The sequence below is a fragment of the Agelaius tricolor genome, unplaced genomic scaffold (assembly GCF_023055355.1).
Source record: "Agelaius tricolor isolate 1412-34295 unplaced genomic scaffold, bAgeTri1.0.p SCAF_6, whole genome shotgun sequence".
NCBI lineage: Eukaryota > Metazoa > Chordata > Aves > Passeriformes > Icteridae > Agelaius > Agelaius tricolor.
Window position 1 is genome coordinate 40,958,269 of NW_027269266.1, and position 20,502 is coordinate 40,978,770.

At 41.1% G+C, this 20,502-nt stretch overlaps 2 protein-coding genes across 6 annotated transcripts in view; one reads left to right on the forward strand and one right to left on the reverse strand.

Moving 5' to 3' along the window:
• EAF1 (ELL associated factor 1) lies at positions 1–20,022 on the reverse strand. Its single transcript, XM_071429490.1, has 6 exons — positions 19,889–20,022; positions 16,351–16,445; positions 12,914–13,050; positions 10,226–10,392; positions 3,539–3,769; positions 1–1,643 (listed from the first exon to the last, which is right to left on the reverse strand). Exons 1-6 carry the CDS (start codon positions 19,989–19,991, stop codon positions 1,597–1,599), a joined length of 780 nt encoding a protein of 259 aa, XP_071285591.1. The 5' UTR covers positions 19,992–20,022; the 3' UTR covers positions 1–1,596.
• The window catches only part of METTL6 (methyltransferase 6, tRNA N3-cytidine), a 21,931-nt gene continuing 21,395 nt past the window's right edge, over positions 19,967–20,502 (forward strand). For 3 of the 5 annotated variants that reach the window (XR_011679573.1, XM_071429485.1, XM_071429489.1), the window contains exon 1: positions 19,967–20,106. The gene's annotated coding sequence lies outside the window, so the exon portion shown is untranslated. Of the gene's footprint in view, positions 20,203–20,248; positions 20,266–20,502 lie in introns of those variants that run through there. The other 2 variants (XM_071429487.1, XM_071429488.1) reach the window with 2 other exon arrangements.

Here is a 20,502-nt window from a genome sequence, read left to right on the forward strand (position 1 = left end):
TTGTGGCTTTTCATCAAGTATATTTCATAATTGTCCATTAAAATACATACCTACATCACAAAACACTTTAAAAAAAAGCAAGTATTTTTAATGTATGTACAATAATGCAAAAATATGCCTAAATATGTATCTAATGCAAAAAAATAAACCATTTAATAAAATCTCCCTTCAAATGTCCCCTTGCTCTTTAACATGTTAAAAAAAAGGACAGAGCTCAGTAAACAAACAGGAGTTAAAACACAAACTGACAGATGAGAGCAGTGCAAAGCAGAGACCTGAGAATGGAAAGGCATCTGATTCAGCTTCCCATTCCTCAGGATTACACCACAACTAAGGTGCAACTTGTCCTATGTCAGCAGAATTTTGATTTTAAAAAGTCACAAGAGGCTGCCTATATGGCACTCATTTTCCATGTGAGCAAAAAAGTTAATAATAATCCAACTAAGCACCCTTTAAACACCCTTTAAACAGGGGTGAATTTCACCCTTGGCAAATATTTCATGTTCTGTGTACTCCTGTCAAGCACAAAGAGGTCTCGTCCAATGAACAGTATGGACTAAAGTCTACCTTTACAACTGTGGTGGGAGAGAGACTTCTGCTGGTTCATGGCTACTTGTTTTGTCACCTCTTTTTGCACTCTCTAGGAAACTGCAAAGAGGGCTCCAGTCTTAGAATTTCAGTAAGTCAAATATTTTGCATTTGTAGCATTGCAACGTCACTAGTAGTTGGGATTGTAAGTATTTCTAAAGACTAGGTCTGAAAGTCTGAGTTAAATGAGACCCTTCAGTTTCTAAAGAGAATGATTATCTGATTCCTACTTGGATGAGTTTAGGTGATTGATGTGTATCTTTCATTTTGCTAGAGTCACTGCCCTCACAGCACAGCAGGCTGTATGTGACACACAGCTCTTGTTTGCAGAAGCAATCTGAGGTTTCAGTATTGCTCCAAACAGGGAAGGTGGCAGGAATTGAAGCACTATTTAAAAAACCTGCTTATAAGGCACTGATGCAGCAAGGTTTGTGACGAACATGGTTTAATCATTCCTATTGTCCAACTGTTTAAAAGTCAGTCTATTAAATCAACTATAAACAGCAATAAAAAGGCATTAAAAAAGTCCCAAACCAAAGAAATCAATTTAGTATTGAAACCTAATTTATGGCAGTCCTACTTCAGTGCACACACTAGCTCCTGGATGTTTTTTTAAACTCATTGTAGGCACATGCTCACCCTATATACAAAAGTCCCCTGACAAAGTCATGATGCGCTGAACATACCCTACAAACAAGAGATTTTTGGATGACCTCACATAATTACATGTTAAACTTACAGATGGTGGACAGGAACATACATTGGCTCACCCACTGTACATATGTACTCAAAGCTTTAGCAGAATAAGAATATACACAATATATACACGTAATTCACACAGTAAAACAGTCCTCGACATCTGCTATTTTGTAGGGCTATGCATTTCTTCTATTAAAATTCCACACATGGAACCATCTCTGTGCCAGCTCCTCTTCATAAGCAATAGGATCACTTCAAGGTAAATTAGTTCTTCATGTATATGTAACAGAAACAGCAAAAGCTCAGCCTCTAGTCATCACTGTCGCTCCCAGACTCACTCAACTGCAAGTCATTTCCTATGGAAAACAAAAACCAACAAAACACAACAAGTGAGTAGGCGTCAATTCACATTTCATGGCAATCAAACCAAAGAACAGTCACATTTACACTGGAAGATTTAAGTAAGAATAACACATTAAATGAATGCAAACATCATCTGTGATTTAATGAAACTGCCCAAGAACATAAAGAGCTGCATGGGGCTAATAGCTGGATTCAGGCCAAACCAAGCATCCTTGTCTCCAGAGCCACCAAAGGTGCTCCCTGGTGGGACAACAGCCCTCTCCAAGCTAACAGCTGCAGAAAACATTCCACAGTCTCCACCCACCAAAGCTCCCATATATGGCTCTGGGACAAGGCATTGGGGAATTCCTTGGCTTTCTTTACCCTTTAAAAACAGATTTTTTTTTTTGGCATAAGGCCATTTGGGTAGCCAAGGCAAGGCCTCCACATGTCAATAAACCAAAAGGGCTGTTAAAGCCATCACAACTCAAGGGTGAACGAAGCTGACATGTGCTGTGATGGTAAAGGCTGCCCTCCAAAGTGCAGAGATTGGATGAAAGGCCAGGATATGGATCAAACCTACTGGCTCTGATCCTGTTTTGCAGAGCACTTGTGATTTGGTGAGATAGAGAGGATAAAAAGGGGCAAGAATCATGCTTGTGTTCTGATAATTGAACCTAACTCTTCCAGCATTCTCCCACTGCCCTCCCCTCAAAGCAGCTGCAGGGCATCTGTTCAACAGACATAGAGACAAGACATGGGAGACAAGGACTTGGGTTAGGGGTGATTCTCCCACAGCAAAAGTATTTTAAATCCAAAAGCAAAAAGCACTGCATGAAGAGAGGAGTTCCCAGATTCTCCTGCAGTCAGAGGCTTCAGATCATTAAACCCATGCAGTATTGTGGTCGAGGAGAAGCAGAGAGGAGGCTGCTCACAACCAGAAACAGGGAAATGGACACAGTCCTAATGACTTTGTTGAACTTTGGATTTCACTTAGTCCTTCATTACTGGCAGCAAGACTGACAGGTCTCTAAGTTTTCCATCAGGGCTTTTTGGTGGGGTCTGTACAATATACTTATCTTCTCAAAGCTGGAAACCCTACACATACCTGTATTCAGACTCCACCAGTTCCCTATGAATGGGTGCCAAGAGATGTGTGCAAATATGCCTCAGGAGGAATTAAGAACAATTTATGGCAATTGTAAATTCAATATTCTAACTCCATGGAGTTAGAATATACCTGATGTAGCGTAAGGAAAGAGCAACACAGAGGCACACCACATCCCCAGAGAGAGTCTCATGGGACAGAACTATGCTTTAAAAATGTTCCTGACACTTCTTAAAGGGTGAAGTGAGCTTGTACTGATTCAATGCTTGCAACACCATAGCTGAAATATTTTAACATAATTTTAATTTAAATTTTCCCTTCAAAATGTGGTATTTGTGAAAATACAGCTGAGACCAACACAATAAATCTGCTGACAAAGCAATACTGAAGACCACAAGACTGGACTTAGGAACCCAGAACAGCCTTGAGCTGTTCACAGCTCTTTACAGACCTTTAACTGACATGTGTCAACCCCAGTATTTCCATTTAATCTGTGTATTCACATGAAAATAAATCCCATCCTCCAGTGCACCAGATCCTCCCACACCAGTGGCTACTTGGAGGCCTGAATCAAGACCCGACAGGGACAATGGGGACCACTGCACTGATGCCCACAGGCTCTCCACACCTTCAGACAAGTCTCAGCCCCCTGCTCATAAAATCTGCCTATGTATTTCACCCAGTGCAGCTCCCTGGAACTACTATTTGGCAAAAGGCATTTCATGAAGTTAGCCTATCATGCTAAGTAAATGAGTGGTCATAATCAGCTTTCACAGTGGTAAGACACAAGCATTTACTTACGGAGCGTGTTCATGAGCTGATTGCTTCCTTGTGGCCTGCTGGTGCCATTAGCAACAGCATTCCTGTTGTTGTACTGCTGGTGTGGTGGCTGGGAAGGGGAAACATGTGCTGGCTCTTCCCCCTCGCTGCTGGAGCTTTCATCTTCACTCCCAGATGAGCTCTCTGAATCCGATGAGCTGCTTCCACTGCTGCTGCTCATCTGCTCAATAATTTCAACCTCTGCTCTCAGTTCTGAAATAAAAAGGAATTCATCTGGTTGATACCATAAACAGGGCCCCACGGAATTTTGGAAAGAATGTGCAAATGCGATGGTTTTGTCAAGTATAGTTTATCACACCAAAATATCTCACATGAAAGGAAAGGGAAGGGAAACAAAAAAATCCTGAAAACTTTTAAACTTACTGCTATAGCTAAATTTTAAGAAACAACAGCATAGGTTACTATCATAAAACCTTCACTTCCACAATTATTCTTCATATACTTCACACTCCTGAAAGCACTTTCAGCTTCATTATTTCTGACAGGCTATGGTCTACATACAAAGTAAGCACATCAGCTGATCACGGAAATCTAAATCTGAACTGTTAGATGCTGCTGACATTTAGGCTTTTGGAAAACACAAAAAATGGTGTGTTGGGGGGTGGGTACATGGACATTGGCAAATGATTACAACAGAAACTGCCTTGACTTCAGATAATGTATGAAACTGCTTCAGCACAGTCACACAGCCCATGTAAACAAACTTCAGAAGCAGATGGATGACATCAAATAACTCTGCAGTAGGACAGATGAGAATAGCTGAGAATTTTCACATACTGGGGAGTGGCAAAAATACCATAACCTGCTATGATGAAGCTTACAAGTAGCCAGGAAATAACGAAACTACTCTGAAACTAGGAAGGTATACAACTCAAGACACTGCCTACTTTAGGGTTTCCAGTGCAAAGAAACACTGGAACACCATGCAGGCCCCACAACAGCCTCATCAGCAACAGCTAATGTTGGCTGAATGACTGGTTACTAAAGAGCTATTAAGGTATGTCACCCCAAATTATACAATATTGTTAAATTTGTCATAATTATAAGTGGCCTAAACACTAGTAGAGGACAACTCCTTTGTATCCACCCACAAGGCTGAGTATCTAATGACTCAGTTCATTTTGGCAGGTTTCCATGAGAGAACATCCACACATATATTAAACATGGGATGTGAAACCCTCAAAATTTAGGCTTTTGTTGTGCTAGCAGTACTATACCCACAGGGTTAGAACTCAGTGCCTGCCCTGGAAACTCAGATTAAAGGGACAAGAATGAAAGAAGGGAGAGATGAGGTATTATCAACCCTACCTAACAAGTGGAGAACTGATGCCAGGAGTAATTCATGTTAGGTCAGATGTGTGTCACGAGTTCCTTTTTAATAAGACTCATTTTCCTTGGGCTAAAAAATAGCCCAACAAAAACAAAAGAGTAACAGCTAAAGTTTTCTAAACTTTAGAGAACATTGTAAGTCTAAAATAAAGAGTAACAGCTAAGTTTTCAGCCTCCGCAATATTTGCTGGAGAGAATTGCTCTAGCTTATCATGTATCAGTTTGAGAAATTGTGTTTTCTTTCGCCAGATTTAAAATCACTATTTTTCACTTTCAAGGTTTAGAGCTCAATTTCAAGTGCTATGGTTACACTCCAGCTGGGTATTTCAGGATAGCAGTACTGTTTCTCCAATTTATTTCCTACATATAGATCCCTACCTATACCATCTGTGCTCTCTGTGGTTTACCAGTATGCCAGGTAAACCCTACTCTTTCAGCTTGAAGACTTAGCATAAGAGACCATTGGAAGAGAAAGAAAATATGATTCAACAGAATCATATATTGATTCAACTGGCCAGCAGCAGATTCTACTTTGTACTGTAATATCTTTCTCCCTTATGGCCTCTCAACACAGTCTTGCAGGCTTTAAAAATACATTTCAGGCCTGGAGTCTGATACACACACAAATAAGCACCTGTGAATCACTGTTCTCAGCCTACTCATACTGAGGCTTTCAAATTATAAATGTTCCTTGTATTTAAGGCTAGGAAATTAATAGGGGAAAGCTAAAGGAAAGGTAACCAGGACTAAGGGTACTTTCTCTTTAAAATGCCCAGGTTTAAACTTTTCCCCCCCAGCTTAATGATGTAAAATTTCTACATTCTTCTAGTGATGGAGTTGTTAGTTGCAAATTACAGTGATTGTAATACATTGTTAGAATATCCTGGATTGCAGCAAGCACAATCACCTATCACAATCCATAGTGCAAAAAGATATAACAGACAAGTCTAACACAGGACAAGTGCCTGAGAATTACACATACATCACTACAAAGCTGGACTCTGTGGCTGGAATGGAAGAATGTTGGCACAGGGACCGAGAACATAGAGCCCATATGTAAAATAGAGTGAAGAAGGTGAGGTGATCTTAGGCATTGCTAGTGAGAGGGAAAAGTTAAAACAAAAACACACTGCAGAGAACTAGGAAAAAGCCCAAAAACCTAAGCAAGAAGTGTGGACTTGATACAGTAGGTGAGGAGATCACTGAAGGAAGTGATGCTGCCTGACCAATGGGAAAGGAAGATTAGCCTGGCCAATTTTAAACAGAATTGGAGATTAGTGTGAGAATGAAGAATGGGAGGTTTCTGCTGGGGAAGCAGAAAACTAAGAGACCATAAAACACATTTGGTTATTAGAAAGGAATGAGAGAATGCCTTAGAAGTAGTGCTAAAGCCTGCTATGCTGAACAGAGGCAAGAAAAAGCAAAACAGAAGCAGTACCACAAGCTTCAAGGACTGGGATGTTAAGGCTGTTATCAGTGACACTGGTCACAGGTAGAAACTTGGTCAGAGCCCATCTTCTAATCAACTTTTGCCTCACAGGCTGACAGCTTCCCCTCAGATCTCTGTTGTCTCTCATTCCTTGAGCCCGGAATTTTAAACATCTTGTCTGAGCAGATGAGAGAAAAGCAATTGTTTCCACTAATGTTCTGGTGGCTGCTGCAACACAAGAAGTCTGTCAAGAGAAATTCAGCCGGACCACAAAGGAATTTTGTTGAAAACACTCTTGTCTCACACTGTCAGTGACTAAGCCAATGATGACATCAAAGCCTTATAGGAAAATCACAGCTGCTTTACAATGGTTCAATTTTGCATTTTCCCATTTGACTGCTATGCTTAGTACAGCTATAGGTACTGAAGATGTGGGTTAAACATTTCCTCATGGTGCTTCCATTAAAATAGCTGTGTGTGTATGTGCACATATATTCTAAGCTGAACAATGAAAGAATTTGACCTTTCCTAGACATTTCTGCACCATAAAATCAAACACCTCATGTTGATGCGCCTTTGCAGTTTGAAAGATGACAAGAGTCAGGATGTGCAGCAGTTACTTTTAAAAAAGCTTTCCATACAGTACAGTTTTGAGCACTTGCCTTAATTGAGTCTACATCATCTGAAAAGGCTGACAATGCTTTGGGAACCTTAACTTCTCTACATTTCATGTTACAGCTGTAAGATTTCTTTCAAGAAGACAAAATGACCATTTTCACTGGAAGGTAATACAGGTTTTAGAGTAAAAAAAAATAAATTCAAGGTCAGAAATCATTATCCAAACAGAACAGCCTTTCTCAATAGGGCTGTCTTCTGTATATATTCAGTATCAAATACCATAAGAGTGTTTAACTGTTCCAACTTCTCTCAATTCCAATAGATTGCAGATTTTTTAACCAAAGCCTTCACCTCAGACTGCAAGAATACCAAGGACTGCCAGAAAAAAGTCATTTAACTTTAGGGAGGGTTAAGTTTGAATGCCTATAGCAGAACACTTACTGGTAATAATAGAATGCAAGGTGGAGAAATCAACTTGATACTGGCACCCTGAGCACGTGGAGATGGCAGCTAAAAGAGGCAGTATTTTATACTGATGTGCAGAAAATTTGACTGAGGTGTTCTTGAGAGACAAACAGTGCTATGGCATAATCTTCACATACCACAGCTACATTCCAGGTAAATAAAACCTGCTCAGATTTTTAAGCACTGAGTCTTCAAACCTGAAATATGTTTCTGTGGGTTTTTTCTCAGATGTTGTAATCATGTCAATATTATTGCATGCTGTGATTTTTCAATATTATTGACATATATCAATATGTTGCATGCTGTAATTATGTCAATGCTTTTGAAAACATTTCTGCTATGGTCAAATTGGTCTGATAAATGTCAATTATTTTGTGCAAATAAATGGCTGTATTGTGGTATATGCATGCAAATGTTCACAGCTTAATGAGACATTATCAGATGTAGCTGAGTGTTCAAAAGAACAAGCTCCTACCCTCTCCCATGCTCCCATCAGGAACGAGGACAATATAGAAGCTTGAAGAGGAAAGGATTCTACTTGTGCAAAACCCTCAACATAGCCTCCCAAAAGCCTCTGTCCATGAAGGAAGGGAGTGGTTCAATTCCCAGATGCTCTGACCCTGTCCTCAGACACTGCTGTTTGGACAGCTGTGTACTGGGACAGAACTGATCTACCTGAAAGTTCATTTCCAGCTCACCTGTAAGGGAGGGGTGGAAATGCACAGCTGAGGGTACCAGGGAAAGCAGACACCTGCACTGAGGTTACCTTAAAACTACTGTGAACCATCATGAAGGCTGTGTGTCTCACCACACCCTTAAGTAGGGCATACAGGAAGCAAGAGAGTGTCAAAGTGCCAGAGATCCTTTCAAGAAGCTTCTTTGGGAATTTTAAATTCTGTGCTGTGTTCATTAAACAAAAACCACAGAATTTCAGCTTTCTGTTTATCTTTCTTTCATACAGAGGAAGTACTTGAACCAAAACTAAAGCTTCTACTTGAATGGAAAGAACACATGCTCTTCTGAACTTACAAGTCTGTGTTCATAAAAACACACATTAAGGGAAGATAACAGGATTGCAGACTACATTACAGCTTTTACAGGTCATTGTCCGCATTTCATTGTGGAATGGTGTCAAAATTTTAATTCTACCTCTTTTAAGTAGGTTCTTATGATATAAATGGTTCAGCAAGGCTGACACTCTAGATCATCAGTGCTGGAAAGAGTTATAGACTATAAGCAAAAACACCCCTGCCCAGGCTTTTGGCTCTTCTGGGGCTTTGTACAACTCCCCCTATAAAGCACCAAATTAAAGTCCTATTTTTAGTACAAGTCAGGTGCTCTAACTCTTGATTTTGGAAACAAAACCCCACAGGTTATTTATTTGGAGGTACTTTCATATAAAAGATTATCAGGTGGCAAAAAAAAATATTAGGATAGCTCTGAACAATGTGACTTATACTTTAGACCACTACAGAATTATCTTTTAGAATAGGTGTCACCCCAGACAAATGTAATTATTTTACTGTAATACAATCTTTACAAATTGCTGTATGTATACAAAAGAGTGCCCCAAAGGTTAAGTAACTTATTATACCCTATAGGAAAAGACATTTAAAATCCACAACTGATCTGATTTTAAAAAATTGATATATCATCTATTTTCTTTTTTCTTACCTATTATACAGAAAATAAAAATAACAATGTAGCTAACAGAATCTCTCAGAGGTTGATTCAGGCTGCTGAGCAGCATCCAAGTATTGAAAACACTACTGCTGCAGAAAAGTGAGACCAGTCAGCACCTATGCAAACACACAGTTTAGCAGCAAAAGTGTCACCTAGTGATTAGCATGAACTGAAAAAACACCCTGGTGAGTAATTAACTTCATCTGGGCAATTAACATAGGCTAAGTCTCCAGACAAAAATAGCTATATGGGACAGAGAAAAAAGAAACCCAGAAAAAAAAAAAGCAGACAGAAAGAACTAGCTTAAAATAAAATAATTGTGTCTGGTGTTGGTGCCAGAGAAGAACCAAACAAAAATTTAAAGTCTTCCTTATCCTGACTGTATTATCCACAGCAAAAACAGGTATCCCATCAGTAGCAAAAGAAGGGCATGGGCAAAGAAATTGCGCCCTACCCACAGCAGAACACTAAGACAAAGCTCTGCCTAAGCAAAAGAGTGAGTTGAGCCAATCATTTCTTCAAAGTACTTTTTAAATAGAAGTTTAGCAGCCATAAGGCATGTGTGTCAAAGCTGCAAAGGAGTGATTGTGGAAGAGGGTAAGCTGCAGGTTTGTTCACTCTCTCATTCCTCCCCTACTAGCAGTGCTTGCCATGGTGCAAGCTTGTCTTGTACTGGGAACACAGCTGCCTAGCCCTTCCATGCCCCCAGCCTTACTCAGTGCAGGGTAACCTTCTCCAAGTGACTTGACTGTGTAACGAGACCTTGGACCATTACACTTTGTTATTGCTGCTGTGGTGGCCTAAGACACCCCTGCAATTGGTCCAGCACTGAGCTACAGGTTTCTGAATTCACATTAATTTTTTTTCTTCTTTCCCCAACAGAGAAAGAAAATTACCCAGAAAGAGGAAGTTTTCTCACTCCAGGGAAGATGGCAATATAAAGATCTATTCTAGTAGAAGAGAATAAATAATGAGTTTACTAAGATGAATAAAGAAACAAGATATAAAGAAGTCAACACAGCTATCAAGTACCATCTTTTAATCCCTGAATGTTTTTAGAAATTGCACAGTCATAGTTTTTATTATAAAGAAGAAAGACAAAGAAACTACAAACCCTTCTTTACCTCTCTTAATATCGTCCAGCTGGGGCTCTGGTGAAGGATTATCCTTCAAAGGAGAAGTTTTAGGTCCAACTGCTGGCTTGGTTGGGGCTCTGAACTGTGAAGGAGGCTGAGATGCTCGGGCAGACTGTTGCTCTATTCGGGCTTGGATCTTACTGCTGCCCTCTGCTCTGAAGAAACAACCAGACACATTTAGTGGTACTGTGCAACTATGTCCAGCTTTTTCAATATCCTTGTACTAACGCTTCATCTCTGACTTCCTTTTGTAAAGATCTCTAATTTGTTTTACAAAGATGAGGACTGAATTACAGCTTTCTGTATGCAACACTTACTTTCAATAACAAAGAAACATATACAACTACACTGCAACACCCTTACAAAATGTATTTTCAAATCCAGATGTGGTTCAGTGATGCCAAATTCTCTACTTGAACAACAATGAAGGCTTTAATTTAGCAATTAGTAGTTGTATTTTTAAAAAAAGAATGATCAATCATAGTAATTTAAAGTAACTGCAAATCCATTCACAACAAAATCCTGCTTAAAACAGTCACAGCAAAAGAAACAATTTTCTCAGTTGCAATTAAATAATCTCAAACTGAACTCTCTTAGAGGTCAACTTGGCTAGAGTAATCACTCTTACTGCTAAATACAGCATATAAGCATTTAATTCCTGGGTTCTATCCATTTGCTGTTAGCCCTTCAAAACAGTTTAAGCCATTTCCTTAGAGGAAAATAGTCTCCAGAATAACACTATGCCAATCTGTTCAGTTCAAACCAGGTATTTCTGCCTTTTACTGAACTTCTGATGTGATTGAGATTGCAGAACAGTCAATACCCTTGGCAGAAAAAGAAACCCAAAAAACAAACCACAAACCCAAAGTAGGTTCCTTTACAGTACACCATAATAAGTCTAAAGGGTGTGGTGTATTTATTGCATAACAGCAAAGTCTTTGGGGTTATGGCTTTGTGCAGTGCAGCACAGAAGCAGCTTGTGGATATGAGAGCTCAGTTTCTGTTCTAGGAGGGTCCCACCTCAGTAGTGTTACACTTTGTGTCTGGAAACTAATCCCATAATATGAGATAAGTTAAACTAGCCCATGTTCAACGTCCTGGGGATTCACCTAAACCACCTGTGGTACCAGAGCTGGTACATGGAGTGTTTACTGGGATATCTCTATGCCTCAGTGAACTCTAGATTCAGTCTCACACAGAACCAACCCTCTCTTCGTTCATCAGTAACATGCAGCTGTTAGATACCACATTAATGCAGCTTAAAGTTTATCTACAGCAGAAGTGAGAAGTTGGCAAGATACTCACTGTATCAAGTGGATGGTAAAAGATTTCCAGCATTAATTATGCTCTTGGAACTACAGATGGTTTTATGTGGAGTAAGTTCACTTACTCCCCTGTGAATTTCATCAAGGTATTAACATTAAAAGCCCTGTTCCCACAGAGTGCCAACAGGTCGTTAAAGATCAGAGTAGCCATGGAAAATAAAAGGCACTTCTGATCTAGAAAATCAATGACTTTGCAAAGCACTTTTCATCAGAACAGGGACCCCCAAACTTTTTACTACCTGAGAAAATTTTAAGTATTTTTACCCACACGAGACTCAAAACTCAGTGTAATCAATCTCACAGAACTCAGGCCCTCCTGCACTTATTTGCTCCCTTCTGACTTAAGCTTCACCCAGACAAAGTCCAGCAGAACTGAAATTGGGAATTCCAATCTCATCTCTGATGTGCTCATATCCACTGGACAAGATGAATGCTACATGGATGAGTTTTCACATCAGTGACTCAGAGGAGTGTTACAGTCCATTTACCTTGAACTCAAGGTGTTCCTGGCAAACACCCAGCCAACTACCAATGAGCAGCAACCCACATTTCTAGTAGTTTTAGCAGCCAGGGGTTCTATACTGCAACAAAGTGTTTTTTAATGTAAAACTTGTAAACTTATCCAAGAGTCTTTTCTTCACAAGATATTCGAGTGACTGTTTTCTCTTTATGTGTCAACCTGTGGTTCAGTGATGCTGAAAGATCCAGACACTTCAGGCACTTGCTGAGCAATAGGACTGACAAAAACTTTCCAGCTGCATACTTTGTAGCATTTGTGCAGAAGAGTATTGGGTCAGAAAGTATTTCTGGCTTCATCAATTCTTCTAGGCAAAATACTATAACCATTATTTCTCTGCCCACCTTCACCAGCTGGAGGCTTTGTACTTGTGTTTCACTTAATATATTGCTTATCCAATATGGGAATGAGTGTTTCTTGTTCCCTAAGATTATGTTATTGAAATATCCTGACTCCCACAGGAAGTTGTAGGGAACAAACCTAGAAAGTCCAGTAATCCTTTTGACAGCCTAATATTTTCATGGATTTTTTTGGCTAACTAGAGATTCTTGAAACACATCCCATCCTTCAGCCAGTGTCTAAAGCCTGAAACCATCACAGGTGTTTCACTGCAAACTATAATTATGTCATTTCAGCTGTGGAGAATTTGCAAATTCTTTACTCTTGGATTCACACTCCTATTTGCATTTTTAGGCATGATAATTGGCCACGTAAAGCTAAGGTTTGGTAATTAAACATCACTACAAAATAAGACAGTTCTGTTTCAAAACCCAGTCTTAATTTGAAACTTAAGCAATAATTAATCCTATCAATTAACCCTGTCCCCAGCTTTACCTTGTTTTCTTGACTTGAATGCTGCTACTAAGTTTTTCCAGCACATATTCCCCAGTGTCATGATTGATAATAAGCACACAGTCCTTCTGATACGGCCTTTTATTTCCTTTAAAGACAGTCATTGGTGGAGTTGAACCCTGGTACAAAGAAAGAGCACATATTTGTCTGGTTATACTACCCTGTCCAAAAATTTATGAATACTAAGAGGAAAGAATGTATGTTTTGTTCTGAAAAACAGGCTAAGAACTTAATGTTTAGTACCTACAGAAAATATTCATTCATGAAGAGAGAAATACAGAGAAAATGTGCAGTAGATCAGACATTTCCTCATAGCAATATTATGCCTTTCATCATTTTAAGTGTCTCTGTTGTGACAAAACATCTTCGCCATGGCTGCCTTTATTTACAGTTCTCATTCCCAAAATGGCAGCGTAACTAAATTTGCATAGCTGTCCCTGACAAGTATCAGAAATCTTCTTGATGTTTCTGCCCTGGAAATCATGGGTTTGGATAAGAAATAAAGTTCTAATTATTTGTGCAGCAGAACTATTGCCCAAGGAAATATGCGGTCAATTGAAAAATAATTTAAACTGCACCATATATTTTACATAAATATATATGGCAGTATTTTCACAGTGGATTACAAGCAATTGTCACTTACAAACTATGTAAGAGCAGCTGCCTTCTTCAAAGTCAGATTAGCATGCATATGCCCATGCAATCATACTGAAATGTCTTCTCAAAGGCAAATGGGGTATTTTGATGCCTTCCCATCAAGTCCCCAAGTCCGCACAATGTTACACAGAGCCTTAGAAGTCTAAAGGCTTAGACTGAGAAGCAAAAAAGACAACAAACTCATGTGGTGGTGCACACTGGCTAACTGGTAATGCTGAGATTATGCTCAGCTGTACTGCATCCTTGCACAGCCTGGCCCATACCTGGTTTTGACATTACAGCCAACTGAACCCATGGTCTATCTGCATGTAATAGAATGGATACACACCTGGCCACGTCAAAAAGCTGTTACTCAAGGGGTTATGTTCTCAACTATAAAACATTCTCAGGTTTCTCTGTAATGTGTAGATACTGTATAAAAGAATGTGATTTTAAAAATAAATGTTTATTCATATGCACCTTTGCACATACTGCAGGAAAGCAACCGAAACCAGGGAGCAAATGAAAAAATCCTGCACTCTCCTATATATTATTCTGAGTAGCAAAAATGAACAATCACATTTTAGCTACTCTGAAAGCAATTCCTATTCTCCATGTTGTTCACAGATAGAATATATTTGAATTTAAAATAGGTTCTGAACAGTAAGTGTGAAAAATCTGAGCTCCTAACAAAAGACACAGTAAGAGAGATTCAGAAAGGATGTCTCAAGAAAGTCTAGTCTTCAAAGGCATGTTACATTTTTATCATTCCTACATTTAAGAGAGGAAAGCAAAAATTAAGAGAGTAAAAAGAAAGCTTAAAGTCAAATCCTGCTTGCTGTTGACAACTAAGCCAGGAAAGGTATAATGATCAAAGTTTGTTGGCTATCATTCTGCTACCCAGAAGCCTCCTAAAGCAGCAAAGACTGTGATTTTGGCCAAACAATAAGTAGAAGTGTAAGTGCTTAAGCAAATTAAGTCCCACTCTTCTACTTAAAACTAAATGTTTAGGGTTTATGTTGGTGCCTAAGTAACAGTGGCTTACAGATTTTGCTGATTACAGGACAGAATTGTTTTCACCTGTGAGGGTTTTTTGCCTGACAGAGTTCAAGAAGTGCTTGGACAACGCTCTCAGGCACATGATGTAATTCTTGGGATTGTTCTGTGCTGGGTTAGGAGCTGGATTTTGATGATCCTTGTGGGGACCTTCCAACTCATGATAGTCTATGATCTTCTTCTGTAGTACTCTAACAAGCAGAAATTTTCCCTTCCCCAATCCAGATTTTTTTTCAAGTATTAAAGTCACTAAATCCACATGTAAAAATAGTACTTCAATTTATCCAAGCTGCAAGAGACACCAAAATATTTCCACCAAACAAATTATCAGAGATATTCTCAGGCACTAGGCAGTTTCAAAAAGAAAACCTCAACTCAGAATTTGAATCCTATCCAATTGCTGGACAATTGGGAAGCAAAGCAGCATCCAAGAAATTTAGTGAAACTTGTCAGGATGAAACAATCTCAAAACCTCTCATTCTTTTCCAGTATGCCAAGTGTTTTCCAACTCTCTGTCCAGAACACAGGCAGCACTGCCTTGGAACAACATACACAGAGTGGCTTGGCTGCCTCAGCCTTTGCAGCATACCATAAACTCAAGCCTGCTCATACTGAGGGGAAGATAATCAAATTAAGCTCCTCAGTACAGAGATTTGGAAAGAAACATTACAAGTGATGCTGCTCAACACAAAAAAAATGAATGAGCAACTCTGTTTCCAACTAATCCAAGATGAATGCTGCTGTTGTGCTGTTACCTGCTCTCCAATAGCACTACCATGCTCATCATTTCTATAGACAAAAACTCACACAAAGGAGTGTGTGACCTCCTGCAGCACTGAAGGTGACCAAAGCCATATAATGAACAGGAGCAGGGTGAAGCAGGCTACAGCTTCACTCAGTGACAATTATCGCAGTACCATCACCTACCAATTAAAACCACAGATGTGCTGGGAACAACAATACCAAAAGGATCTGACACACGGCTTCCAAACTGGTGCCCCCTGCAGCTACCAGACCCATTGATGTCTGTGAATTCTGGTTTATTGGCTTGACACATAGCATTAACTTCAGCTAATAAATCCACTTCCAGCACATGAGCAATTTCTTTTGTTTTGGTAAGGAAACCACTGAATCTTCAATTACAAACCAGCTGCACCTATAAACAGATTGATCACTTTATTGCTGTTTGACCATCATCCTCACACAGTAGATCTTTATAGCATCATTAGAGAAGGAAGTGGATGGGAAACTACTTCATGGCCACTCACCAGGACTGTCCCCTTGCTTCCACTGATAAAGCTAAATGCAGGGAACCCTCTATGCCCTATCTGTACATGATTGAGAAAGGCAGGAGCATGCTTACAGGTCTGACTGTGGGTTCTGAACATCCAACTTTGACTGAAGCCCGAATGACATTGCCTTTACACAGCACTAAAAATGGATGGGAACCAGGTGTACAGCTTCAGCTAATAGTAAAAGTCTCCTTGCCTTTCAAGGAAGAGTAGGAAGGAAGGAATCAAAAGTAAAGAACAATTTGGCAACCTTACAAATATAGCCCTTTACAAAGAGCCAACTGTACAGTCCTTTCCTAAGGTGGTAAACTATAGCTGCTTAAATATTGAACCCACGGTGTTAATAAAGAAAGTGAAAATAGCATTTACATTAGAATGTAACAACAATGCAAATTTGTTGGAGAGAAAACAGGATCATATATATAAGAGACTTACTGGAATATGTGGCAAAGTGATGGTAACATCATCTCCTTTACCCACTTGGAGATCCCCCTCACAAGACGTATCAATCGATGCTGGCTTAAAATCATCTAAAGAGGAAAACAATTGTGATTACATTTGTTAGAGTCTCCAGAAGCATCAATGTGCCTTGCAAAGAGCCACCATACATTTACTGTGATTACAGGGAATGGTAAAACACACACTAGTGTTTACAGCAGGGCAGAATAACACACCAGTACATTGTGTCTACATGTAGCAACTCTGTCATGTGGTGGTACCCTATTCTGAGCTTCCTTTTTAAAATAGAAATAAGGTTGTAGATCTTGTGTTTGAACACCAAAAACAGACTTCTCCAAACCCCCAGGCTTTGAGTGGCACTTGGTTTTACAGGGAAGTGTAAAACTGTACCAATCAAATTCAAGAGAGTAATAACTTCCAAAACCCTGGGCTCTGCTTAGTTCTTGCCAATTGCAAACCTGAGGACTCCTCTGTGACAAACACTAATTTAATGACACTTATGGAGGCTGGCAAACTGGCTGAGAAGCTGACTAGGGTCCCCTTGAAGGACAGTCCTTAAGCAACAACCTCTTGGTCATGGTGAGGAAAAAGCTTCCCCCAGAATGCATTATTGCCATATGTTGATTCTATGTATCCCATTGGCCCTTCCCCTTTGTTCCACGCCTGTGCCCTCCTCTCATTTGTCCTGATGTTCTGCCCCACCCCTTGCTATCCCTATATAATCACCTGCTCCCTGCACCCTTTCCTGGCAGGAGCTCAATAAAGACCCTCTGTGGAACCCCATATGAAGACTCTGTCCCTTCCACCCAAGATGTCTTTTTAAAGACACTTTTCTGGGAAGGTCACAGCACTCTCACCACCTCCACCTGCTGCGACAACTGTAGCTTTGAGTGGCCCTTGGTTTTACAGGCAAGTGTAAAATTGTACCAATCAAACTCAAGAGAGTAACAACTTCCAAAACCCTGGGCTCTGCTTAGCTCTTGCCAATTGCAACACTGAGGACTGCTCTGTGACAAACACCAATTTACTCACACCCACTTATTTAGTCTTATTGATATTTCAGTAATTTCTTTAATGGCCATCTCGCCTCCACAATAGTGCCAAAAGCTCCACATGGGTGGAGGAGATCTCAGCTCTCAATTATAAGGAAAAGGAGAGGTGCTGATCTTACTACAGCAGCTTCATGCTGGTCCAGAGCCACTGTGGACAGAAAGCACCAGTAAGGGGAGGCACTGTACTGGCCTTAAATTTACACTTGTTTTAGGTAGTTTTGCTCTGTTGAGCAACGCTTTGTCTCCCAACCAGGCTCTTCTGTTTAATGTATTCATTTGAACTGAGAATATTTTAAGTTAAAAGTATTTTCCCCTCATTATTCTGTTGTGCTGGTAAGCCATAAAATAACAGGAAAAAAAACCTATCAGAACCTCTAATATCTTGAGAGAGGATTTAGACAAATTGAAATAAAATCACACAGCTATAGGCTAGTTTGCCTTGTGTTTGTTTTTATAAGAAGCCTGCATTCAACTCTAGCATCCCTGCATCTGAAGAGGTGCAATTATATTCATGATCAAGGCTTTTAATTACCACATTAGTTATGAAATTAATACCTCTGAACAAATTTAAAATATAATTCCACTATGAAAAACACATTTGCAGGAGAAAAACTCCAAACCCTGGCTTGTAATAAATTCTCATTAAGAGGATGTTAATATTTAATTGAGTTTTACTTTGACAGCACAACAAGCAGAATCAGACACACTTGACTTAATCCTCATGCCATAACTGCCAGATCAAATCATAGCCTTCAATTTCATCTGAGCAATCTGTTTCTAGCTATTGTTTCCCACCTACTTTATGTGCAAGCTTGCTAAATAAAATAAACCAGCTGTACAAGAGATAGTGTCTTTGCCAAAACGGGATCAAGAATTCCAACAGCATAGTCACCAACTTAAAAGGAATATCACTACCAGACTTCTTTCTTGGGCACAGCAACATAGAATTACTTTAAACAAACACTCAACTAATGGTTTTCATTTTGTTATCACGTGCCTGGCTAATGCTCATGTAGATGGAGAGCACATATTTCCCTCCAAATATACCCACAGCTCTTTTCCCAAAAATCAGATGTTTCAAGATGTGTTTTTCAAGGATAATCCAGTTTCTCAGTACAGGAATGAAGTATCTTAAGAAGGTTGAAACAAATGTAGCCTACAAAATCCTCTCTTTGTAGTTTGTGTGAAGAGGATTATGGCAATAATATAGTGTTTGGAACCCAGATAAATCTTTCCAGAACAACAGTTAGGGGAAAAATATACCAAGACAATGAAGAAATCTCATTTAAAAGTCACAGATGGAAAATAGAGCATTCAGAAAGATCTTCTGAAATAAAACTGCATTCTTCCAGTTGTAGTCTGAAGACCTTTGGCTTTGCAATTCCTTAGGAAATTGGTTATCGAAGCACTTTCCATTTAAAAAATCCAGTATATTTCCACCTGGATATATTTTGGGTTTAATTCACACAGGATCAGGCACTTGGGTGACCAGTATCACTGAAACTACTATTTGTGGTGTATGAATATGGGCAATGAGACCAGGCCTGTATTTGTGCATCATAAGCCAAAATATCCTACTGTTTTTTGTATAAATTCCCCTACTAAATTATAAGTTTAGTATTCTTTACATTTACTCTTGATGGTTTACCAGTCATTTTAGTAATAAAAACTGGACTCGTTTTGCTCAGATTTCTTGCCCCACAGAATTCAAGTACAGTAATACAATGTGTTCCTCTTCAAAACAATCTACCGCAGGATTTATCTTGCATTTATTAGGCATTACTGTAAGTGTCTGAGTCCCTTCTGCTTGCTTTCCTGGCATACTGACTTATTACAGCTGGCTGGAGTCGGGACAGCCAGGGAGAGCTCTTCTGGGATACACATTGCTTCATCAGGAAAACACCCAGCTAAAAACCCAACTCTGGATGCTCGGGCTGCCTCTCCAGGCCGGGCCTGCGGTGGCACCTGTCCTGCAGTTAATTGCCACAAAGAGAAAAAAAACAAGATGGCAAAGCCACCCCTTACGGGGGGAACTCCTCATGCTTCCGAGAGATTAATGGCAAACTTTCTAAAGCTGTCCCTTCGCCTTGGCCTGCCTCGCTCAAACCCGCCAGCATCCACCCTCCCCTTCCTCCCGGGCGCGACCCCTCTGTGGGGAAAACATTCGTGGGGAGGAGAGACGGGCGCCGTGGGAGCGGGAAAGGGGGAGACGGGTGTGGAGGGACAGCGGGGAACGGGGGGGAGCACGGCGCTGAATGGGATAGAAGGGAAGGGGGAGACAGGCGATAAGGGGGCAGAAGGGGAGCGGGTAAGAAAGTGGGGACGGAGCGGGGATGGAGCCCCGCGATAGCGGAGCGAGGGAGGCGAGGGGAGCAGCGGGGTGGGCGCGGCAGAAAGAGCAGCGCAGCCGGGGGACGGGACACGAGCGGGGAGGAAGAGGCGGCCGCGGGGGAGGCGCTCACAGCGGATGGTGTGGAAGGAGGCCTTGGGCCGCCGCTCGAAGCTCTCGCCCAGCTGCAGCGGGTGCTCCTCCTTGTCCAGCAACGAGTTCGCCGAGCCGTTCATGGCCCCGCTCCCGGCCGGGCCGGTCCCTTCCCTCTCCTCCGTGCGCGGCCGCCCGGCGTCCTCCCGGAAATTCTTGGCTTTCCCTTCCGGGAACCCTCTCCGGGGCTGGCGGCGGGTACGGCGGGGCGAGGCGGGCGCCCGGGGCCGGGCTGGGGCTGCTGCCCCGGGGAGGGTCCCCGGGGAGGTGGGAGCCCGGCGCTCCCCGCCCTCGGTAGGGCAGGGCAGGAGGGGCTTTCCTTCCCTTCCCTTCCCTGCCGGGGTATCCAAGCCTTCGGTAGGGCAGGGCAGGGCAGGAGGTGTTTCCTTCCCTTCCCTGCCGGGGTATCTGAGCCCCGGCTACGCTGGGGCAGGAGCTGCGGGAGGGAAGCCGGTTCCGCGTGGGGGGACCGGAGGATCACTGGGAGGTGTTACATGTTTGTGGGCTTAGCTCTGGATTAAACACCTTTAAAAGGCTCTTTAGCCTAAGCATGGGCTGTTGCGACTGAGTTTATCATCGCGCTGCCTTCCCACC

Excerpts from the sequence above, each read along its gene's own strand:
- EAF1 (XM_071429490.1), bottom strand. The coding sequence starts at position 19,991 with ATGAACGGCTCGGCGAACTCGTTGCTGGACAAGGAGGAGCACCCGCTG. Across the intron at positions 13,051-16,350 it reads TCACTTTGCCACATATTCCA|GGTTCAACTCCACCAATGAC; the intron begins GTAAGTCTCTTA and ends TCTTTGTACCAG. Across the intron at positions 10,393-12,913 it reads ATTCAAGTCAAGAAAACAAG|AGCAGAGGGCAGCAGTAAGA; the intron begins GTAAAGCTGGGG and ends TTGTTTCTTCAG.